This window comes from Pteropus vampyrus, unplaced genomic scaffold (genome assembly GCF_000151845.1).
Source record: "Pteropus vampyrus isolate Shadow unplaced genomic scaffold, Pvam_2.0 Scaffold294, whole genome shotgun sequence".
Taxonomy (NCBI): domain Eukaryota; kingdom Metazoa; phylum Chordata; class Mammalia; order Chiroptera; family Pteropodidae; genus Pteropus; species Pteropus vampyrus.
The window spans coordinates 2,075,846-2,101,282 of record NW_011889075.1 but is presented as its reverse complement, the minus strand read 5'-3'; the positions used below and the strand labels follow the sequence as shown (position 1 = coordinate 2,101,282).

Here is a 25,437-nt window from a genome sequence, read left to right as displayed (position 1 = left end):
TCTTTGCTTGCTCTCTTTCACATCCGTACATAAATTTTCCATGAATAAATTATTATTTAAACAATTTAAATACTATGAAGGAACTTAAATATTTTAGTTATATGAGCTTTCTATTAGGCAAGCAGAGAATTTAACAGACTATTTCAGCATACTTTCAGCTATTGGTGTGTTAGTTTTTAGTGTGTTTCACTGGGCCGATGCTTCTCTCTCACCTTGACTTCCCTACATTCCATCTAAGAATGGATCATCACTACAAAGGTACCTACTCTACCGTAAATCTGTTGATTTCAGCAGAGAAATCAGCGATTCTGTCAAAACTTGAATTAAGCTAAAAGGCAGTCTCCACAGCCATTAAACTAATTTTAAGCAATGTGTGTAATATCCCATTTTTATAAAGGGGGAAAACTAACATGAAGAGAACATTGTCAGCTTTTGGAATACAGTTAGTAAAAAGTCCCTGCCCTCAAGAAATACTCAGATAGTTACAGTAGAAGTAAGCATAGAGTTCTCATGTAATACTTAAGATCAGGCACCTTACCTAGCTTAAGTGGTGCCAGGAAAGTTTTTTAAAAGCAGATATCCTGGACCAAGGCTTTAATATCAGTTAAGAGGTGAATGGGTGGAAGGTGGGGGTTAAGGAAATAGAAAAATTTTAGCTATAGAAAGCAATAAAGATAACAGCAGAGTATATGAATCAGTTCAATGACCTCCAAGCAGAAAGAAGTTACTGAATTATGTCAAGGAGTCTCAGAAGAAGAAGAAGAAGCTGGAGAGGTGTTTAATCTGAGATCAAATTTTGGAAGCTTGGTGTGTCTGTGTTGCCAGTAAGCTTAAACTGAATGCTGTGTATAGTGGAAAACATCCAATGGCTTCAAGCATCAAGACGAAAGTATGATATCTTCAACTTTTTGTTTTAGTTAGGTTATTTTTGTCTTTGAGTGCCAGATCTGAAATTCTAATCTTTTTGAAGGTCAAGAACTTTGTTTATTGACCACTGCATCCTCAGAGCTTAGAATGGTGCCTGATATTTAAGTAATCACTAAAATGTTAATAAGGCAGTATAGTTGCATATAGTGGTTGAGAGCTCGGGCTCCAGCACACATTCGAATCTTCCTGATGCCTCCATTATATAGCTCTATGACCTTAAGCAAGTTTCTTAATCACCCTGTGACTTAGTTTTCTTATCTAGAAAATGTAGAAAACAGTAGGATCTACATAATCAGATTGTTGGGAGGATTAAGTAAGTTTATATAAAGCACTGAGAATAGTGCTTGGCCCCTAGTAAGCACTATGTAAATATTAACATTATTATTTCTTTGATGAATAAAAGATCAATACAAACTAGAGGTGCTGAGGACCTGATCCCAGAACATATGTAGGAACACAGGAATAGATGGATTTAAGAAATATTCGGGAACATAGGATGTGGTAAATAAGGATGAGGAGTTAAGGTTAATTCCCTGATACAAAGCTAGAGCTTTAGGTTCTCTCCTTCATTGTCCTTGGCCCCACCCCGAACGCGAAACACACACACACACACACACACACACACACACTGAAATTATTGCTAATCCATTTTAGTACAGGAAATTTAAGGCGTGGAGGTGGAGTCTTTGTTATGTTGAGGAAAGAGCTCAGATTCATTGTTGCACACCCTCTTGGATTTTTGTTTGGCTTCCCTGTGATGCCTTTTCTTTCTCTTCCTTGAAGTCTATTCCTTGGACTCCTCTTGAGTTATTTTCTCTTCATAGGATAGAAATGTAAGAAGGACCTAGGGCCATCTTTGGTTGTGGACTGGGGGCATTCAGTTGGTTTCTTTTTCTTGTCTCCTTTTCTCTGTATTCATCCCCACACCCATTGTTTCCCTGTCCCCCTTTTCCCTACAATGTAAGACCAGAGGAAGTATGTTTCTCCTTGTTTGTCCTTAATTACAGATTAGCTTGGTGTTTCACAGTCCCAGTAATAAGGGAAAACTGGGAAGGTGTTAAAACACGTGCCAGAAAAACATTCCCTTGTGCACTTAAATTTAACTTTAAAAAGTTTCTCTTTTAATTCTGTCCTTCTGATGTGATATTGAGAAGGATTTGGAATCTAGCCTTTGAAGCGAGTTTCTATAATCTTGGGACCTTTTTGTTCCAGAAACCAGCTAACTCCTAGAATACAGCTTGTCTGCTAGGAAGGAGTCTTTCAGCTTACTACTAGGCTGGTCAAGTTCACCTGAGCCAGGAATTGCATGCTACGGTTGTGCTTTTCATTAGAGCAGTGGGGCTAGATACCCTGAGGATCTGAGAAGGAGCAACCCTGATATTTCTTTGAAATCTTTAACTTTTATCTTAAAAATTCATGTGAATTTTACTTTCTGCTCTGCAATTCATCTTTATTTTAATGTAAATATAAATTTCCTCTCTAATTTTTTACCTAAACTTATTTTTTTGTGTATTTTCATATTCCCCTGCATACCACCTCATTTCCTAGTTTAAGGATTTGGGACCTACACCTTTTTATTGAGTATCTCTTGCATATTTCTCATGATGAGAGTTGACCTTTTGTCTAGGTCCCACTTTCTTTTCCTTAGCACAATAAATGAGGCTTCTAAATCTTTGGAACGACACTCCCGATTATAAATAGTTTGTATTAAAAGCTTTCAATTTCCTAGAGTTTGTAACGAATGCAGATATTCTGTGGAATTCTTTGTCTGGAAAGTCATGAAAAGATAGTAGCCAATGTTTATTGTGTTCTTATTATGCGCCAGGTTCTTTTCTCACCCCTTCCATCTATTATGCTATTTAATTATGTAGTACTTTAAAAACAAATAAGTGATCTTGTAGAACTCATGCTAACATTACTATTTTTTTTCATATGACAGATTTCAACACTAAACTTGCACAATGTCTTTGAAACCAAGAGTAGTAGATTTTGATGAAACATGGAACAAACTTTTAACGACAATCAAAGCTGTTGTCATGTTGGAATACGTCGAAAGAGCAACATGGAACGATCGCTTCTCGTATCCTTTTAGTGGCATTGATAAATGTTCTTGTACTGATGACACTGTATTGATAAATGTGTGAATGAACATTGATAAATGTCCTATAATTGATAAACTTGTTCAAAAGTGAGAACAGGTTTAAGCTTATGTAAATGGAAGAACATTCCATTGTGACTGTTTTCAAATATGTTACTTACATTTCTAAGTTTACCTATATGTGGCAGTCATTAATCTTCGATAACCTTTCATTCAGTAAATACTTATTGAGCTCTTAGTATATGTTAGGCATTACTTTAGGCTTTTGGAATACAGTTGTGAGTGAACAAAATAAACTGTTTTGCCTTCATTCTACTAATAGAAACAGGCAATAAACAACAACAAAAAATCTAATGTCAGTGCTTCTAATAGCAGGTAGTGATAAATACTATGAGGAAAAAATAAAGCAGGATAAGGATCATCAATTCAAGTGAAGACTGCAGGCAGGAAATCAAGAGAAGGCTGGGAATTTGGAAGGGCAGCAGTGGAAGAACTGGGAAAGATTATCAAGAGCAAAGATGTGTGGTTAGAGACCAAGGCTAAGATCATCCACCTCCTTGTATTCCCAGTTCCTATGTATGGATTTAAAAGTTGGACAGCGAAGAAGGCTGATAAGGAAAAATTGGTTTCATTTTAAATATGATGTTGGAGGAGAGCTCTGCGGACACCCTGGACCACCAGAAAGACAAGTGGGTCCTAGAGTAAATTAAGCCTGAAACGTCTCTGGAGGCAAAAGTGATAAAATGAAAGCTGTCATTTCTGGCAGATCGTGAGAAAGCAGGGTTCTTTGGAAAAGATAGTAATTCTGGAAAAAATAGGCAGCAGGAAAAGGGGAAGACCAATATGAGATGGAGTGACTCCATAAAAGAAGCCATAGGCAGGAGTCTATAGAAGCTGAACAGGGTGTTATGGATATCACTCATTCACACGGTTGCAAGGAAACAGAGCCCACTCAGCGGCATGTAACATACAAGTGTGTGGAGAACAGTTGAAGTGCCTATGTGAGTGGCTTTTTTAGAAGAGATGGTTAAGGAATACCTCCCTGAGGACAGTGATATTTGAGCAGAGACTGAAACAAAATGAGGGAGCAAGTCTTACAGATATCTGGGGGGAAAGAATGAACAGCAAGTTCAGTGATTATTAGACAGACACATGTTTTTAATTGGGGTATCTATATTTGTAAATTAGGAGTTCTATATAAAAGACAAATTTGCTAGGACAATCTGAAACTTGGTATTCTGCATTCCTACATGACAGCAGTGTTTTTAAAAAATGTATTCTATATGTAGATTATAATATGTATACTATGTAATTTACATAATATTATATATACATTATATATACAAAAAACAGTGCAATCTCAGGGTATAAACTCTGGCAACCAAGAAGAAAAGCAAAATATTAAAAGACTTCAGCGTTTTAGTATTTGGGAGGTTAAGGGAGCTCTAAGAACCCTCGGCCACAGATACCTGGGGCAAAGTAGTGGATAGCGGTCTTACCAATTCTGCCCAGTGTCTGCCAGCGGCCAAGGCGGGGTAGGCATGGGGACAACGTATATACATTAAACATGTCTAGTGGACTCGAACCACCTCAGTCTTTTATCATAGGAAATACGACATACGTCTTATCTCAGAGTGAAGAAAGGGGATAGGGTTGAGGCCTGCGTCTCTGGGTCCCACTGGTTTGGTAGTGTCCCAGGGCCCTGACGGAGGCCTTGGGGACTGGATGGATACTGTAGGAACCAGAGATTCTCCCAAAAAAGAGGTGAGATGTGAAGGTATTATCCAGAATATGTGTGGAAGTTCAGAGATCTCTCAAGCTTTGTGCTGCCCTCTAGCAGTCTTCTGGGGCTAAAGGATGGCTGCCCTCATGAGGGGCATGTGTTCTTTAGAAATGCTTGGGTTTCATAAGACAGTGTAATTTAACTTGTTCTCGGTGCCTCAATTGTTAATATTAAGCCGAATGTTGATGTAAGAACAGTGGAGTTCTTTTAGACCAACAGGAAACCATTTAATTAATTACATTTGTTGTAGTCAGTAAGAAACATTCGTTAGGCTACTTATGTTCTGGGCACTAAAGATACATAAAACGATGGTAATGTTTGTGGAAGGCTTTGTAGTTTGCAAAGATCTTTTATATTTTTTTTATGTCATTTGGTACAACAAACAAGCCTATGTGATCAGTGGGGCAAATATAATTGTAGTTTTTATGTAAGAGATGAGGAAACAGATACTCAGAGGTAAGGGGACTTGCCTAGGGTCATTCAGGTAGGTAGTAACTGATGGAGCACAGACTTGAATACAAGGTTTCTAACATCTAATTCCCTATATTTTCCAGTTTACCTAGAGGATAATTGATATGGATTTTTGCCTTTGAAGAGCCTAGTATTAGTCTCTTAAATTTTTCTTTGCGTCATTATGGATTGTTTTTGGGTAGGAATCTTAATAAAAATTGAAAAAGTTTTAAAGGCTACTTGTGTGTTAATAAGGTTGGCTAGGCAAGTATTTTAAGGCTATTTTAACTAAAATAATGAGCAGAGAGAGAAGAGAATTGGTCATAGAAGATTACAAGAAAAGGGGAAATGAGCATAAGGTAAAGAAAAAGAAAATAATTAAATGTATTCTTTGTTGTTGTATAGAATATACACTTAATTGGCTGGTTTCTAAATGGTTTTAAAATAGATCACTTCTCCAGAAAGTGGCCCTTCAGTCACTATTATTTCTAAGATGTTTATTATTCGATCCAGTTATTCTTGACCTCATCATAGATATTTCCCCCGCCTAAAATAAAAATAACCTGCAAAAATAGTAAATTTTAATTGAGAAATAAGGGCTGCGTTATTTGTTTTAAAGTAGAATTCCCACTGTTTCCCTGTTATTTTGCCCAAGAATATAAGGTTGATTTCTGACCCTCGGATACTAGAGGTAGAATTTTAGAGGCCATGACACTTTAATGTTTTGAAAATGAAAAAAAGCCCCCCAAAATTGGGAATTACCCTATGTATTACTACTTGATCTTTTATAAAGCATTTTTTGAGTGTGCGAAATATAATATATATGTGGAAAAGATTTTAAGACAAATTATAAAGCAAACACCTGCATAATCACCACATAGGTTGGCTAAGAACCAGAACACTGCCAGCATTCACCAACCCCACACCACCACATGTCCCTCTCAGTTCACAAGCCCTATCCTTTCCCTTGGAGGTAACCACAATTCTAACTTTTGCATCTATTGTTTTCCTATTTTTCTAAAAGCAGTATAACTGCTTATGCATACAACCCTAAACAATATTGGTTAATTCTATGTTTTGAACTTAAATGAAATCATGCTTGTACATTCTTTTGTCATTTTTTCTTCCAATGTATATATGTTTCTATAATTAATTTTTTACAGATGACCTTGTAAAATATGTATTAGCCCTATTTTACAGTTGAGAATTTTGTAGCCTAAGAGGATTAAGATCTGAGTTACTGATATTGTAGGGTAGAATCCTGAGGTAAAAATGCCGAAATCTATACTCTTGCAGTTAGCATTAAGGAAGCTTGGCTGCCAATTGAAGTGTTTAACATGTGTAAGTATGGAACTTATTGAACCCTTGTTCACAAACATTTTTACTAAATATAAGCTCCATAAAGGCAAGAATTCATGTCCATTTCGTTCACTGCTATATTCCCATTATATGGGACATATGGACACCTAGCAAATATCTGGTGATTGAATAGCTACTATCAACTAAATGTCATTAAGCATGCTGTGCAGATGAAACAACACTAACATATGGCTAGTTCTCTTATTTTGTTGATAAGTGGAACTTTTTATACTCCTGCATAAATGTACTGGGTCCAGGTATATATGCCAGGCATCTGGTTGATAATTAATGTAAATAGAAAATATAAAAAATTTTCCATGCATAACAAATTAACACAAATTTGCTGGCTTAAAGAAACACTCTTAATTTTCTCACAGTTCTGTTGATCAGAAGTCCATGGTGTGACTGGGTTCTCTGCTCAGGATCTCATAAGCCTAAAATGTATTCTAGAGCTCATAGTCCTCTTCTGAGCTCATTCCTGTTGATTGGCAGAATTCAGTTCTTTGCAGTTTTGAGACTGGGGTCCCTGTTTCTTTGTTGACTGTTGGCCAGAAGTTGCTCTCAGTGATTTGTGGTCACTCTCCAGATTTTACTTGTTACTCACCTCTTTCTTCAAAGCCAGAAGTGGCACGTCAAAGCTTTCTGTGCTTCAATTCTCTCAGACTTCTCCTATTGCATCTAGCTGCAGTGGGGCAGAGATTGGTGGGGATCTGCTTTTAAAGGGCTCCTGGGATTAACATTAGATCCGCCAAGAAAGTCTAGGACAATCTCCCTATTTTAGGGCTAACTGATTAGTAATCGTAATTGCAACTGCGAAGTCCCTTTTTGTCATGTAATGTAACATGGGTGTGATATCTTATATTCACAGTCCCAGATATTAGGGTAGGAAATTTTGGGAGTCCATATTTAGAATTCTGCCTAACACAAGCAATAATGATGCTTCATAACAAAAGCTTTATGATAGCTTTGGTGCAGTCTCTAGGATGGTTTGGAATTTACCCTTTGAGTATGTATATCAATTGCTCTCATGATAAGATAGAGGCTAAGTGTAAATCTGCATTTACTATTTGTTTTTCTGGGTTGGAATTTTTTGGTTGTTTTGGCTTACTTTTATTTATGGTTTTCTGCCTTTTGGTAGCTGTTAGAACAATTCCCAAACTCCAGCAGTGTAATATAAAAGCTCTCCTACGTAAGGTCGAGTTAGCTTCTAAATGATTTTATATGAGTTTAAGATGATTAAGCAAAAGGAGATTTAAGATTGCCTTCCCTAAACTGGACAGATATATGCAAAAAATTGAAACGATCACCTTCTTACACCATATACAAAAATAGACTCAAAATGGATTAAAGACTTAAATGTACGACCCGAAACCATAAAACTTGAAGTGAACATAGACAACAAACTCTCTGATATTGCTCCTAGTAATTTCTTTTCAAATATATCTCTTTGGGCAAGGGAAACAAACAAACAAACAAACAAAATGGGACTACATCAAATTAAAAAGTTTTTGCACAGCAAAGGAAACTATCAAAATGAAAAGACAGCTTACTGAATGGGAGATGTTCACTTATGATACATCTGATAAGAGTTTAGTATCCAAAATATATAAAGAACTCATATAACTCAACAACAACAAAAAAGTCCAATTAAAAAATGGGCAGAAGACCTGAATAGATATTTCTTCAAAGAGGATATACACATGGCCAAAAGATATATGAAAAGATACTCACTAACCATCAGAGAAATGCAAATTAAAATCTCTGAGATATCATCTCACACCTGTGAGAATGGCTATCATCAGTAAATTAAAAAACAACAACAAGCATTGGTGAGGATGTGGGAAAAAGGGAACCCTCATACACTGTTACTGGGATTGCAAATTGATATAGCCACTATAGAAAACAGTCTGGAAGTTCCTCTGAAAATTAAAATTGGACCACCTTTTGACCCAATAATTGCATTTCTGGGTATTTATCCAAAGAAAACCAAAATACTAATTTGTAAAGATCTATGCACCCCTTTGTTCACAGCAACACTATTCGCAATAGCCAAGATATGGAAGCAACCTAAATGCCTATCAACAGACAGTTGGAAAAGAAGTTGTGGTTCATATGTACAATGGACTATTAGCCAAAAAAAAAAAAAAAAAAAAACCCAAAAAAAAAAAAAAAAAAAAAGAAATCCTACAATTTGAAATGACATGGATGGACCTATTCATTATGCTGAATGAAATTAAGTCAGAGAAAGATAAATACCATATGATTTCACTTATGTGTGAAATTTAAGGAACAAAACAAACTAATCGAAGAAAGATTCACAAATACAGAGGGCAATCGGGTGGACTGCCAGAGGGGAGAGGGTTAGGGGACTAGGAGAAAGGGGTGAAGGGTTAAAGAAGTACAAATTAGTAGTTGATAGATGGTCACAGGGATGGGGAGCACGGCATAGGGAATGCAGCTAGCATTAATGTAATGGTTAGGTAGGTGTAGAGCCAGAGGAGGGAAAGAGCAATTGGGGAGATCATTTCATAAACTATATAAATGCCTAACCAATGTACTATATACTTGAAACTTAAAAAAAAAAAAAAACCCAAAAAACTAAAAGAAAACAAGATTGCCTTCCCTGAATGTATTCCAGCCTATGAAAACCAAGCTTTAAAATCAGGCATACTATTATCCTCATTTCTAATATGTATTCTATCAGGCATCTTTTTCAAACATAGACCAGTTTGACTACATTGAGGAATGTTGAGGCAGGCAGTCTCCATTCTTGACAATCATCAGAGGTATTAGAAGGAGAACTTCTTAGTAACCTTGGCATAAGTAACACTTTTAGTACCCATCACTTTTCTTTAGATTGTATAGTTAGGAAAAGTTTTATCTGTAGTTGTCTCTGGTTGGTGCATCAGCAACAATTTCATTCCATGCTTCTAAATGAAATCAGACTAATATTTGATGCTGATGCTGATTCTAATCAATTTCACTGATTCATTTTTTATATGTTACATTTTTATTATTTTCAGGAATGTCAATAAATATTTTTTATTGTCAATAAATTCTTTTTTGGTCGTCTTACCATTTTCAATGTTAAGATAATCTTTTATTGTCATTTCAAAACTCATTGTGACCTACTTATACAATAGAGTTAATAGTATTAAAACTCAAAATTAAGCCCAAGTATAGGAAGCACCTTTTAATAGAGAAAATGAACTAAAATAAGTAATTTTGTTGCTGGCCAACAGTTCTTTTTGTTTGCAACAGAGTTTGATCTGAAACAGGTTTCTGACTGAGAATTTTTAAGTGGATAGTTCATAAATAGAGGAATTTTTATGTTCTGGCTCCCTAAGAGTGACTTAAGGCAAAAATGACTTTGGGAAAGAATATTTAAATCTAAATCTGACCTCTAATTATTTCCCATTTTTCATCTTTAAAATGTCTTAAAAAGTGATCTTCTTGGGTGTTCTTCCGGGGCGCTTGGATATTTGAACAAGTTAGAGAAAAAGAACGTATGTAGGAATATCTTTTAGGCAGTTGAGTGAAATAAAGTGGTTAACTGAGACCCCAAACTATGGTAAGTTAAAATATTAATTTAAAAAATTTATTAAGGTGGATTCCATTAAAAATATATGAATACATTCTCACTGAAGAAGACAATATATAACTCTTACACATGGAAATGGGAAAGTCTCCCTGTATTCCCTCTCCTGCACAGATCTGTTTTTCCTAAGGTAAGCCCTGTGGTGTGAATCCTTATAATCAGTTTTGTTTACGTGTAATGCAGTGGTTATATTGAGATACTAATTTTGATGATGTAAAATATTTGAGCACATAATTAGCATATTATGCTGAGTTTATGGTATCGAATCATTTTAATTTTTCAATATCAAGTATGTTGTATGTTCTAGAAATAAGTGTTTATCAGGCTTAAGAAAAAGGTAGAGCAAACATTGGATGAAAATTCTGGAAGTAGGTATTTAGAACTTGGAGATATTAAATACATCACACCTTTGCTGAAAGGGTTGTTGATCTAGATCCTGGCTAAAGTTAGTCTTTTAAAAATAAAATTTTTGTTTAAGTATAATACACATACTGACTTACGAAAAATACAGATTATTACAAAGTGAACATATCCGTACATTCAATAAATGGAAACTCCCAGAAGCACTCTCAGTCACTAAACTTAACCACTATCGTGAATTCTAATACATTAACTCTCATAACTTCTTTTGTATCTGTTTTCACTACGGTAAGTTTGTGACAAGTAATTGATATTGAATATAACTATGGTAAAACAAAACAGAACACAACTCATAGATTTAAATTGTGTAGTGAACTGGGACCTTTTATTATTTTTTTTTTAAAGGAATTTATAGCCGAAAAAGAGAGGGACTCCAAGCGGGACCCTGGAGCTCTCATTTAATATTGTGAAGCACCTTCTCCATTAATGCCTTGATCCATCTCCCCTCCACCAAACCATTATCTATTCTCTATAGAATTTGTGTCCAGAGAAATTTCTAAGTTATTTTTTCTTAGGTGGTAGTATGTAATCAAATCTATTTTTTTTGTAATATAGGTTAATATTTTGATATGTTATTGCTGCTAGTTCTTATATAGTATTTAACTTAGATAATCTAGTTTATAAAGGTTAATTATTGTATCTAAGTTGATTTAAAATAATTGTGATTGTTTCTTATTATATATATATATATTTGTTACAAAAAACCTGGCACAGTGATATTCTACTATATGAATGATATTTTGGCTTCATCATGTTTGTTTTCCTTAAAGAAAAATTTTTGTTTATATTTAATAGTATATTGAAATATGCATATATACATGAAGATATTTTATTAATAATATTAAATAAAAATAAAGGATTTAGAAAGAACATGAGTAAGTCTGACTGACATCTATCAGACTTCCATGTAAAGAGGGCTGCTTGCTTTTTCCAGAGTAACAATACAGGGTTGATAGGCAGAGCATGTGACATTGATCACTACTTTCCTTGCACCACCAAGAGATTAACAAGTGCCTGTTATGTGCTAGGAACTATAGAAGAAGAATATATAAAATGTTATGAGAATTATAAAGGGAGAAGGACCTACATTCTACCTTGGATATATTTTTAAGCACACATTTTTATTGTGTGATATTTCCTGATCCTTATATTAACTATAAATACTTGACTCCGTCCTAAATAACCTTTTTTTTTCAGTTTTTGTCTGCATCTCTAATTAAGCTGGTCTCAGATTGCTTCATGTGTGCTTTCATCTTCCACCTTTGGTGAGTGACACATAGTTTATGAAGCACTTTAACATACATGACTTATTTGGGTCTTACAAAGATTTTCTAGAAATGTCAGGAGAGAGTTTGTTATCCTTATCTTAGAGTTGAGGAAATGACAGCACAGATTACAAATAAAGGATTTAGAGACTTGGTCAAGTCCCTGGCTAGTAAAGGTAATGCTTCAGGCAGATCTCATTTACTCTGACTCCTGATTCAGAACTCTCTGTGTAGTGTACCTATCACCTGCGATACTTAGCAAGGTACTTAGTAGATGTTCAAAAACTTAATTGATTTATTGATATTACTATTCGTACTATAATTCTAATGGAATAAATGCTATGGGTAGATTGTAGAATATTCTGATGAGTACTATGATGTGGGAAAATGTGTCAAATGAGTAATTTTTGTAACTTTTGTTTTCAGAAATATCTGCAGCTGTAGGATTTCATAGCCCTTTGTTGATATTATGCTTATGTCCTTTCTTATGTAAACCTTATTTTGTAAGTTTCTAGGTAACTTGACTTCCCAGAGTCCCCCAATGAATTTTAACCACACTGAGAGGAACAATTTTCTTTGTAATGCTATGAAATAATTCTTGATATTTGTTGAATGAATAAACGAATGACTCTTGATAGTGCTTTTTAAACTAAGCATGATTATTTATTTTACCTTTTATTCTATATCTATGTTTAAATAATCCTAAACCACAGAAACGAAATACTGATTTTTCATTTTATAGTGTAAAACGAGTTAAATCTCATTTATTTTAATGTAGTACCCCTAGTGAATATGAAAACCTTAACAGTTTAACTAGAGATATCTATGCTTTATGTGTGGCCTATCCTGAACCCCTTGGAGAAAGACTTTATACAGAAACTAAAATTTTTTTGGAAAATCACGTACGGCATTTGCACAAGGTAAGGAGTGACACATACATGATATAAATACTGGTCATAAATATTGCAGCTGCATAATTATTTGACTTGTTGACTGTTTTGCAGTGCAGAACTTATATCAAATTAAGATTTATTTTGTTTCCTAAGTAGCATTTTTCTAATTATATTCACGATCTATGAGTCAAACACTGTGTTGTTAGGTTCTCACAAAGAAAATCAGAATAGTCGCTCAAGATCCTTCAGGCAGTAAGTGAAAGAGTAGGGGTTCAAGTCAATATTTGTTCACTTTTAAAAATGTGCTCCTTTGTCCTCTGGATGCTGTTTATAGTTTTCTCTTGATATTGCTTCTCACCTCTTGGTAAATCTCCGTCTTTTTTTATTTTCAATTTTTTATCTGCCTCTTTCTATCCTAAAGTCTTACAAAAACCTAAAATTAAAAAGAGAAATGGTAAACTAAAAAAGCACTATAGAAACTCTCTCTCTGACCAGTTATTTTGATTAGTATGCCATATGTAACAGGGCAGCATTACAGACTTGATCTGTGCGTAAACAATGAATGAATTTTGCAGTATTTGGCTATCAACAGCACTTCTAATTTATTTTGATCTACTGATCTTACCGGGAACTGGATGAGATCATTTATTGTATGGGCTGCAACTTGATTCTGCCTTATATTAGCTGTGACCATGGGCAGCTCACATAACCTACCTTATGAAATGAGCTTTAAGTTTCTTTATAAAATGAAGGTAAAACAACACAATCTAATGTCTAACCCTGCACAAGACTTGGAGCAGACAGTTTTTACAGTGGATAACTCACAACTAGAGCTTAGTCGATCATGTGATAGTTCCTTTAAAACATTCAAAGGAAATGCTGTACTTTTTATTGAAAATGCAGATGCAGTGATCTAGTGTGTTCTTTTACCAGCTCATGAAAGCGGTTTTGATAAGTGCTTTAAATAGGTCTAAAAATGATTAATATGTTAACCTTTAAAGTTCTGTGGTGAGCTATAGTGAGCTTTAGTGGTACCATAATTGATTACGGTGTAAGGCACTTATAAATTTTGCATTTTACTATAGGTTGTAAGTGTGATTAAAAAAAAAAAACTTATTTTCGAAGTAATTTTAGACTTAAAGTTGCAGAAATAGTACAGAGAGCTCTCATATACTTTTTACCCAGCTTCTTAATGTCTTGCATAAAAGTGGTACAGAATTAAAACTAAGAAATTAGCATTGGTATAGTTGTATGATTTAAAAATGATATTGTGAAATAGTTTTATGAGTGTTTATAATCTTATATAATTATAAATCATATGTTCTCAGACCCAATAACAAAAAAAGTTGGCTAATGTGTAGGTGTCAAAGTAAATCATTAATATAGCCAACAGAATCAGTTTCACCTGTGAGGGAAAAATTTGATTTGATTGGGGGAGGGAACTTTTTTAATTAATAAAATATTACATTAACATTATAGATGATTTAGAACATACAGATAAGCAAAAAGAGAAAAATATCACCCATAACATACCTCCAGAATTAAGCACTGTTAATATTTTTGACATCTATATTGAATTTATTTATTTTGGTACATATTAATATATATGTAATTTGATTTGATAATTTCTATAATGCATTTTTTTGCTTTGTGTAGACTTCTGTTTTTTGTTTGAAAATGGTCATGTTATATACTTTAAAATCTTTTTGTTTTTAATAATATCCTAAGTCTTTTTCTTTGTCATTCAATAGGCTTTTATATTACTGGCAATGACTGCAAAATTTTTCATGGTGTGGAGATACTATGATTTGTTTAAATATTCCTATATTGCTGATCATATGATTATTTCCAATTTATATAACTTGCTATTTTAAATAATACTTCTGTGAACATTGTTCTAGGTAAATTACTTTTTTGCAGCCAAGTTTAAAAAATTTTTATTAAAAAACATTTTTTTATGTAACAAAGTTTTTTCTAGGATAAATTCGTAGACATGGAATTACTGGTTCATAGGTCATGAACATGTTTTAGTTTTTTTTTGACATATAGTAACAAATGGTTCATGGATTTATATTCTATCAAACCAGTAACAGCAGTTCCCCAGAATTATTAATAGTTGCTATTTTTAATTTATTTACCAATATATAAGGAAAAAATACTGTTTTTAGGTTATTTGTATTGTTCTGAGTCTTCATTGTTAAAATACCAAGTTTAAAAGCATAGTATTTCATTATAGAATGAATTAGATGAAAATTGAGGTCATGATTTTTTAAGGTCATAGGGACAATTAATGAGTTAATGAAAGAACTGAAATAGGAGAACCTAATACCTCCTGAATTTCAGTCCACTGTGTTTTTATTGTTAGCCTAGATTTCCTTCAAAAATAACTTTTTAAAAATTAGACCTCAGATTTCAGTTTGATTTTCATTTTTCAGAAAATAATAAATTTCTATTAAGTAAATATAAAACAACTTGGGGAATATGGAAAAGGTGTCAATTTTCATAAATAGTTTTATTTACAAAAGTGAATAATTTAGAGTGATGATATATCAGTCTGATAATTTATTGATCTACTTAGCAGGTTGATCAAATGTGATATATTTGAAGAAACACATAGATACACAGCAATCGAATTACATTCTATTTTAAACTGATCTTAATATAATATTCTAGCCCAAAGACAGCATCAAACCATTACATTTTGTTCTTTATCTAGGGAATGAAATAATTTACTCTCTAGTATGGATGCTTCACTTTCATATCTAAGACATATTTTTTTTTCTAGTTTTTTCATTGTTATTAAAGGTAGTTAGAATGTAGCTTATAAATGTAATTCATAATGCTTAAATTACGTCAATTATTTTAGAATGTTAATTTTTGATAAATTTTATGACTTAACAAATGAAAATGATAAGTAAAAATATTTTTCTTCTTTATATAGAGAGTTCTGGAATCCGAAGAGCAAGTACTTGTTATGTATCATAGGTATTGGGAGGAATATAGCAAGGGTGCAGACTATATGGACTGCTTGTATAGGTAAGTATGCCTTTAAACTCTTAACAATCTAAACAGTATTGCTTACATTTATAATCGAAGGAGGCTTTTTTTTAACTATTACTTATTACCCATTGAAATGTACAGAACTAAAGCATTTGCTGCTATACAGACTTTGCTTATGGGGAAGGTCTGTAGTCTGGGTCATGTGGGTATTTGGGAGCCAGGAAAGTTATTTTGTGAAAAGTAAAACTATATTTGATGGCATAGCACTGTTTCTTCAGATTGTCTGGGATTATATAGCACATGTTAAGTCTCAACAGTAATGGAAAGACTCAGTTTGGATGAAACTTAGCAGAGTAAATCTAAGCCCATGTCCCCCTGCAGCAGGCTCTCATTTGACTCTCAGATTCAGTGTTTTATGTTTCATGGAAACACTGTTAGTCAAAGTACTCAGCAGTTTCCCTCTTGAAGTTCTGCCTGGTGTGTGTTCTTCGCTTCACAGGTTCACGTTCCCTAGGTTTTTAGAACAATACTGGAATTTGCTCACTCTAAGTTGTCTGTGTTAGAAACTAGAGCTTACTTCTAAATGGCCGTTAGTTTTTCTTTCTTCTTAGAAGAGCAAAATATAATAAAACCAGAAACGAGCCATTGTTGACAAGCACAGCGTTTACTGTGGCTTTGGCTTTTATAAAGCAGTGTTAGTCATACATTAAACATCCTGACATTTAATATTTTCTCTACTCATCCTAAAGTGAGATAGTCATAAATAGAACTTTAAGAAATCTCTAACTAAATTGTGGGAGAGAGTTTGGGGAATTTTAAGGATAAGAGTGAGAGTGCATGCATACCTTTGCCATTGCTGAGAAGATTGGGCCGCTGGTATATAGATGACAAAAGAGAGGGTTCAGACTGTGTACCATGGAGTGGAGTCCTTCTCCATCTAGATATTCCAGTATAGATTTAGTGGTTTTCTATTCTTTATTAGTTTTCTAGGACACAATTCTCTTGGTTCTCCTGCATCTGTTTACCAAAATCAACTTTATGTTATTTAATGCTATTTAAATGAAAACTATTAAATTAGTACATTAATGAGCTTTTATTACAAGTTGCAATATATATGATATACACAAGTGTGTGTGTATATTAAATTATATGAGCTAGTTGGTATTTCCATTTTTATGTGAGGAAACTGAGTCAGAGAGGTTAAATGACTTTGCTCAAGGTCACTCAGCTTATAGTCCAAGCTTTTTATCATTTCTTACTAGGACTGTTAATGATAAAGTTTCTATAATCAGCTTCCATTTTCACTTCTACCTTATTCTATTTGGTAAACTTTTCATGTTATCTTTTCTAAAATGCAAATTTGATCACTATCTAGCCCCTTCTTTACTCCTGTTTGATTCACATTGGTAACTTAAAGAAAAATAACAACATTTTAAAGTTGTTATTCTGATTTTAAAGAAAAATAACAACATTTCTGCCCCACCTTTCCTAGTACTACATATCTGTTTAGACCCTGCTGGCCCTTGAGTGGAATATTTAAGGTATTAGCTTGCGAAATAACACTTCTCGAAATCCTGTAGGAATTAGCATGAGAACAATTCTTATAATGGAATTTTCTAAGATAGATTGAAAAGCCTGATTTCTTAGAGGCTTCAGAGTTACCTTACACTATTAATTCTTGCCAAATACTATTATTATGTTACTGCTCAAACTCCAGAAAAGCAAAGAATACTTATTAACTACTTTGTTGACAGAATAAATTGTAAGAACATGAACTACTGCATTATACCTGAGCAGAACAGTCTACCTGTGTGGTAGAGTATAAACTATATTAAGAAATTACCGGAAGTGATTTTTCTTTTAGTTTCCTAGAACATATGTCTTTATTTAAAAACCGACGTATGGTTAATAATTTTGGTTGTAAAATACTACAGTGATTTAGAAGTTAAGAATGAAAAATAAAAAATTGCACTACTTACGTTTTAAATTCTATCTTTAAATTATTTCAAAAGCTTGTCTCTCAAGCTTATACTCTCGAGTGGAAATCTGGAATAAAGATATATTTAATCTAAGTTAAAGTTTTATTCCGAGACAGAGAGAATAGTGAGTTTTCCTATTAGATATTAACATAGGAAGCTTCACTAAAACAGTGTACTGGCTTAGAAATATACGTATGGATCTTTGGAGGAGATCAGTGAATTCAGACCTCTGCAGATGTAGCAGCTACTTCTTCAGAGTTAAAAAAGCACTATTTTGAGAAGTTTACACTTACTACGTAGGTATGAGGGAGCTATTGTAGGATTCTAAATAGGGGAGTGACATCCTGAAGGCAGAATTTTTAGATGAATTGGAGATGCCACAAACTGGAAATAGAAATTAATCACGAGAGCGTTGCACACGATTCAATTAGCGGGTAGGCAAATGGCATTGGAAGTGAAAAAGAAAGTCATGGAGGAGATGATGAACAGTTTAGGAGGACATGAAGATTAAAAGAGGTAAACCGGAAGGATGAGATAAGTGTTTGAGATTACTGGGGTGGCCATATACCACTGTCCAAAAAAGAAACTGGTTTGGAGCAAAGGATTTATATAGGAAGACACATAAAACAGTTAAGCTGCCTCTACTCAGGGAGCACACTTTGTAGTCGAAATATTACATTTGTTTGTGTTTGTGTATCCTACCAGATGTGCAAGCTCTGTGTGGGCGGAGACCACAATTTTGTTTTTTATCTTTCTGTCCCCAGTGCCTTGCATAGTACCTGCCATAAAGTACACACTCAGACAATACTTGTTGAATGAAAGAGTGGGAGTTTCTGTGCCAGCTCTGCCACTTGCTAGCAGATTGACCTCTGGCAAGTTCTTTAAACCCTGTAAGCTACAATTTTTGTATATATAAAATGAGGATTGTAATAATACCACATATATATCTACCTCGTGCTATTCAGCTATATAAAATGTTTAGGGCTATGTCTTAGACATATGAACTCAATAAATATTAGTGATTACTTTTATTTCTTGGCATTCCTGGCTTTCATGACCTGGCTCCAGGCTGCTTTTCCAAGTTTGTGTTGTTATCCCTGTTGTCTGGAATGTTACCTATTTATTTATTCAGTAATTCATCGAAAAAGTAGTTTTTGAAGACTTCATATCTGCCTGCCACTGTTCTGGATGCAAGACAAAGTCCTTGCTTGTAGACTTTCTATTCTAGAGAGGAGACGTAAACACATAACAGAATGGGATTATTTCACATAGAAGCAAGTACTGTGGGAAAAAAAAAAACAAAAGTCCACGTATTAGATAGTTATTCACTCAGAGTGGGAAGTTAATGTTAATTTGCATTGGGGTCAGGTGAGGCTTGAGAGAGGTGTGTTTGAACTGGACCTTGAATGACAGAGGCCAAATATCTGGTATAGGGCATTTCAGGCCCTATCCCACATGTTCTATTTCAAGTGAGGAAGCCGTTCTCTCTCTAGCTTTTTCTTCTGTCTCTTAATCGTATTCTCCTTTCCTTAGCTGAAAGGCATGGTTGGAAACCCAGCATGAAATTATTAGAGTTACAGTTAGAATAGAAGGAAAGGTTAATTGACATTTTGAAGAAAAAATAATAATATGACTTCGTAGCCTATGGGCAGAGGAGGCTAAGTGTCAGTGGAGCACCCAGGTTGTAAGCCTTGGAGTCTAGAGTCTTGAATGTGGGAGTGGAACTTGTGTAAATGGTTGTGCATTTGCTGCTTTGGAGTTAATTCTAGGAATTATATTTTTCATCTCTTAGACTTGTTGGTGGAATTATTTAGTTGAAATTCTTGTTGTCGTTACTTTCAGTTTCAGTTTGTAAATATTAAGTGGACCTTTCATTTTGATGCAGTGAACATCAGAAAGCACGTATTTTGATATGACATTTTGTAGTTGTTGCCTAAATAATTGTATTGTTAATAGCTATTTACACATTGGCAGAACCTTTTAAGTGAATAATTTTAGGTGGTGAGCATTAAAGGCATTATAGTGAAATCTGGGATGGTAAAAATTGAGTACTTGAATATTACAGGCTCTTTCTACACATATTATTTAAATTTAGAACTCAGTATTCATCTCAGTAATTCTTAAGAGTTCATCACAGTTATTAGTCTTAGAATATATTGAAACATTTTCTTTATAAAGCTGTTTTCCTCTGGTAAATAAAGTGATCTTAAATCTGTCATTTTTTCCCATAATTCTTACTGTCTGTAATAATCAATTCCATTTTTTTAACCTACTGATTGTGATTTTTTTTTGTTTGTTTAAAAATGGAAAGTTACGTTTTTTCCTGGTTAAGAAATATAAATTAGAGAACTGACCTGATTTTGATATTTTAACCATTTTCTGTTTAATACTTTGCAAAGTGAACTTATCTTGATTTATCAAGAAGAATCTGGGAATGTTCATTTGTTTAAATGCAACTGTAGGAGACCTGAATCTTGGATAGGAGCTGTCGGGCTGTAACAGTACTGGAATTTTTATAGCAGAACCCTTGAGATTTTTTCAAATGAAACTGGGGTAATAGGTTTTTTTCCGCTTCTCTAGAGGTTATATTCTTTCTCTATTAGGGCCTTGCACAGAGTGTTGGGCTGATAATTTTAATCTTTTATTGTATTTTTAATTTCTACAAATTTTGGGGATATATTACTGAACTATTCAGTAGTTGATTTATAACCCTAACATTATTGTTCTAAAGTTGCAAGTTATTTGTTTTCCTGTTAATGTTGACATAGTGTTCAGTGATTTACATTTGTTTTTCAGGTATCTCAACACCCAATTTATTAAAAAGAATAAATTGACAGAAGCTGACCTTCAGTATGGCTATGGTGGTGTAGATATGAATGAACCACTTATGGAAATAGGAGAGGTAGGAAATTCTTTAAATTACTGGCAAACATAAAAATATTTTTATTTATTTAGGTAATGTGATTCACTGTCCTTTTTTTAAGGACACTGAGTTGACTGTCTCATAATTGTCAAGATTTTAAACATCTTAAAGGTTAAGTAAGTAAAATACTGTAACGATTTCCTAAGAATTGTTCGGAGAAATGAGAACAGAAAAGATGTGATGGATATTATTCTAATAATTAAATTAACAACAGATGAAAGAATGATAGAAGGTTAATAGTTATGCTGTGTGACAAAGCTCATAAAAAGTATTTAGAAAATGTTTAGACTCTTTTAGTTAAAGAGTGCAAAGGACATGGACTTAAAAGAGAGCCTAAAAGAGAGTAAAGACAAATTTATGGATATAACAAATTATTTTAACTAAAAAGTAATGAAATTCAGAGTAAAACAAAGTGTGAAGTTCATTTAATTCACTTAAATTCTTGAGGTACAGTGTAAACTTAAATGTGGAAAATTATATAGTACATATACTGATTGTGAAAGAAATAACTCTAGTATGATGTTTGTTTATTTATGTAATACATATTTATTGAGTAGCCAGACACTGAGGAAACAGTGGTGAACAGACATAAAGTCCCTGTCCTCATGGAGAAGCAGATGCCAAATAAGTAAATAAATTAATGTTAAATTGTGATAAGTGTTGATGAAGGAAATAAACAGCTAAGATGAAGCATTAGTAGAAATTAAAATTAGAATACTCCTTTTAGAAAGAAATTTTTTCAGTGCCTTTCAGTAAACTTTAAAATGTTCAATACCTATTAATAGGTAACCAGGTCTAGTAATTTGTACTGTGAAAATAATAAGTTTGGTGGAAAAAAGTTTAAATGTATTCCTTGCAGGCATTGTTAATAAGGATAACTAATGAGTGAACAATTTAAATTTCTAATAGCCAACAATAAAAATCATACATAGAATATATCCAGTAGGATTTTGTTAATAAAGGTAGGCAAATGAATAAATTAGTAGTAGAAAAGAGTTTATAGAAACTTTAACAAAGAAAACTGGGCTCAACATTATATATGTAATAGGAATAAAACTGTAGGGGAGAAAAAGGCCATAGAGAAACAGATCAGTGGGAAATACCAAAATCTTAACAGTGATTGCTTTAGTTAGTAGGATTGTAAGTGAATATTGTCCCTTATCACCAACGCCATCAAGCTTGCTCCCAGAAGAAATCACTATAAACAATTGGTTTATATCTTTCCCGAATTTTACCTGTTCATTTGTATATAAATATACATACATTCATACATAATGGCTTTGATTTTATTTTTTTAAACATTAATGGGGTCATATCATATTTAAAATCTTCTAACTTGTATTTCTTGCTTTTTGTTTGTTGATGTGTCTAGGAGTTCTTTTCATTAAGTTTATTTTTTGTAAGAACTTAATATTCTATGTTAGGGATATTAACAATAATTATTAAACTATTCCCCTTAGTTTTCAGTTTTTTGTTATTTTGCATTTTTCTCACTACAGCGAACATTATTGTTCATTTATTAAATATTTTTTGAACCTCTTTGGTTGCCAGGCTCTGTTCTATATTCTGGGAATACAGTCGTGAACAAAGTAAACAAAAATCTTACACTCATGGAGTTACATTTATGTATTTATCTCTCTGTATGCGAGGAGAAATTTTCATAGAGTGGGGTATCTGGAAGTTGATTTTCCGGGTCAAAGTACATCCTGAATTTTGATTGCTCTGCCAACTTACTTTTCAAAGGGCCTTACCAGTTTGTGTTTCCACCACAGCCATAAGATCCCACTTTCTTATAATTGCCTTCTTTTTTTCCCCTGTTCATGTTATTTAAAAAGAAAAAAAAGAAGGCAAACTTGAAGGATGTTCCTTGTAAGAAGACAGATGCTTTTTCTTATTTGAAATGGAATTACCAATGAATCAGAATAGAGTTACCCCAGGAAAACAGAATAGAGATGCTAAAAACAGACTTATGCCCATGTGGATACGCCCATGTGGATATAGTTCAGTTGGAAACAGAGGAACAAATAGGTTTTGATACTGGAATAATTTGTACTCTATATGGGAAAAATGTATTGGAGTTTAAAGCCTTAAATGTTAAAAGGCAAAACTTGAAAACTTTTGGAAGGCAATGTAGGCGCACACATATCCATATTTAGGGTAGGGAAGGAGTTCTTAAAAGACAAAATATATAAATGATAAAGGAAAAAGTTGATAAATTTGAGTATGTTAAAAATTAATATATTTTTACTAAAAAAAAAAAACACTGTAAAGAAACTCAAAAGTCACAAACTATGACAGACTAAAATATATACAACTGTCAAGGAATTCTTTTCTACAATATATAAAGGACTTCTTGATTTCATTAAGAACAAGACAAACATTAACAGAATAATGGGCAAAAGAGATGAATTTTACAAGAAAAAAAACTGAGATGCACCATAAAATTATATAAAGATACCCAGTTTTATTCAAGAAAATGCCATTTTATATCCAACAGATTGGCAAAATTTAACTAATGCCTGGCAGTACCACTTGTTAAGGTCATTTAATAGGAGCTCTCGTCCATTGCTTGTGTGAGTGTAAATTGGAAAACCATTTGGCTTTATTTAATAAAGCTGAATGTATGCCTAACCCTATAGCCCAGCATCTCTACTCATAGGTGTATGTCAGGGAATTTCATACTCATGTTTACCAGAAGATAGATATAGATATAGATGTAGATATAGATAATAGATATAGATATAGATATCTATATGTATACATGAATTAGCCTTTTTCTTGGTAGCAAAAATCTGGAATCACAAACGTCATCAGCAGTAGGAAGGAAAAACAAATCATGATGTATTTATACAGTAAGATGCTATATAGTAATGTTCATACAAAACAATAGTTATATCTTTCCATTTTGATGGATTTTAATAGCAGTTAAAATTTTTAAAATCGTATATTGAAAAGTATACAATGTGATTGTGTTATCAAGGTCAGAAATGGCCAACTTCAAAAATATCATACGGGGATACTTAAACATTTGGTAGAATTATAAGGGAATGATTTAACAAAAATTCAGGATAGCAAAAACCTCTGAGGGAAAAGGAGGACATTTAGAACAGAGGCGACTGTGAGGTTGTATTTCCTAAATAAGGTAGAGAATACGGGGTGTTTTATTTCATTATTCTTTAAATTGGCTTACCCTTTTATGTTTGTATGAAAGGCTTTATAATTTAAAAATCAACTGATAGCCAAATTACATCTGTTTTATTCAACATAACTCCTTTGTTCATGTTACAGTCTCGGCACCTATAGCCGCTCCATAATACTGGACATTTAATAATCAAATAAAGTTTTATAAAAATCAACTAAACAGAAAACCTTAATTCTGTTTTTGTACAAGTCAGATATGATGGTTACTGACATTTTAAATTAGAAATTAATTTTCCTTATGTTTATTCAATTTTCATTTGAATTTCAAAATAATAGTTATAAATATGTCTTTTGATGGGTATTTTTAAAAATGTCTTAAACAAATGTTCAAATCAAATACTGAGTAATTCAGCCTTAATGATTTTTATTTTTTCCTGGCAGCTAGCATTGGATATGTGGAGGAAATTGATGGTTGAACCACTTCAGACCATCCTTATCCGAATGCTGCTCCGAGAAATCAAAAAGTGAGTTGCGACATTTACCTTGAATCAATTCTAATTTGCTTGGCTGTTGAGTGGACTTGGCCTTATTTTACTATAATGAGTTTCATTTTCCATCTTAATAACAATATTTAAAATTTGTTTTATAATTATTTTGGGCAGGTCTTTGGTCTTTATTTATAGCCTAAACACACTTAATAAATAAGTCACTGAAGGAAGTGACTTGTTTTTGAGTGCTGAAAGCTCTTGGACCTTCCAGGCAGTGCTAGTTGTTTGAACATATTCTCTTAGTTTAAATCCTGATGAAGATAACCTATTCTAGAAAGCAGATTATTCTAGTTAGGTAGTTAATTCTTAGCCCCAATATTAAATCATTAACTTGCCTATTGTGAGGTAAATTTTTGGGAAAATGTCTTCCTACTCTACTCATGGCTTACAGTGGTTGACTACTTAAGAGCTGTGTGAACAGAGTTTGGGACAGAGTTTGAGCGTACTTTCCTGTGGAGTCCAGAATAGAATATCCTTGGGTTAGCTCTGGCCTAAAAGATTCTTACTAAATACTGGAGAATCAAAAGCACTAAATCGGCTTTGGGGAATCAAGAGCACTAAAAGTCAGTCATGCAGATATGTGTACAGTAAATTTCAGGTTTCTGGAACTGATGTTAAAGGGATTACCGAGAGCAGTGAATTGCAGTGTGATAGTGACCACTCCATCTGAATCTGCTTTCTTTAAGAAGACCCAAATATGGAGATTTTTCTGTGAGGAAAAAAGGCAAAGCATTGTCTTTACTATGGAGCTCCTAGTAGGAGATAAGGGGTTAAAAAAAAAAAAGCCACAAAAGAGGATAAGAGAATATTTTAATATTTAATGTTAATACCAAATATAAAGTAAATGGTAGCAATTAGTAACAAGTGTGATTGTTAGCTTGTTAAAAATGAATTTGATGAAAAATTAAAATCTAACTGTATAAGAAAAATAATAGAACTATAGTATATTAATTCTGGAAATGACAGATATGTGGTCAAAGATATAGGCCAAATTGTTTTAGTTTTGTTGTTATAATCAGCTTCCATTAAAGTATTGTTTGACACGCTTTACTG

General features: G+C 33.3%; 1 protein-coding gene across 6 annotated transcripts in view; it reads left to right on the top strand.

The window, feature by feature from the left end:
• Nucleotides 1-25,437, top strand: part of CUL2 (cullin 2) — a 96,560-nt gene that overhangs the window by 22,720 nt on the left and 48,403 nt on the right. For 4 of the 6 annotated variants that reach the window (XM_023521120.1, XM_023521119.1, XM_023521118.1 and 1 more), the window contains exons 2-8: nt 2,867-3,007; nt 5,563-5,617; nt 11,833-11,900; nt 12,679-12,820; nt 15,735-15,829; nt 20,569-20,674; nt 24,278-24,360. In XM_023521120.1, coding sequence (XP_023376888.1) covers nt 2,889-3,007; nt 5,563-5,617; nt 11,833-11,900; nt 12,679-12,820; nt 15,735-15,829; nt 20,569-20,674; nt 24,278-24,360 — 668 coding nt within the window. In that variant the 5' untranslated portion in view covers nt 2,867-2,888. The remainder of the gene's footprint in view (nt 1-2,866; nt 3,008-5,562; nt 5,618-11,832; nt 11,901-12,678; nt 12,821-15,734; nt 15,830-20,568; nt 20,675-24,277; nt 24,361-25,437) is intronic. The other 2 variants (XM_011376325.2, XM_011376326.2) reach the window with 1 other exon arrangement.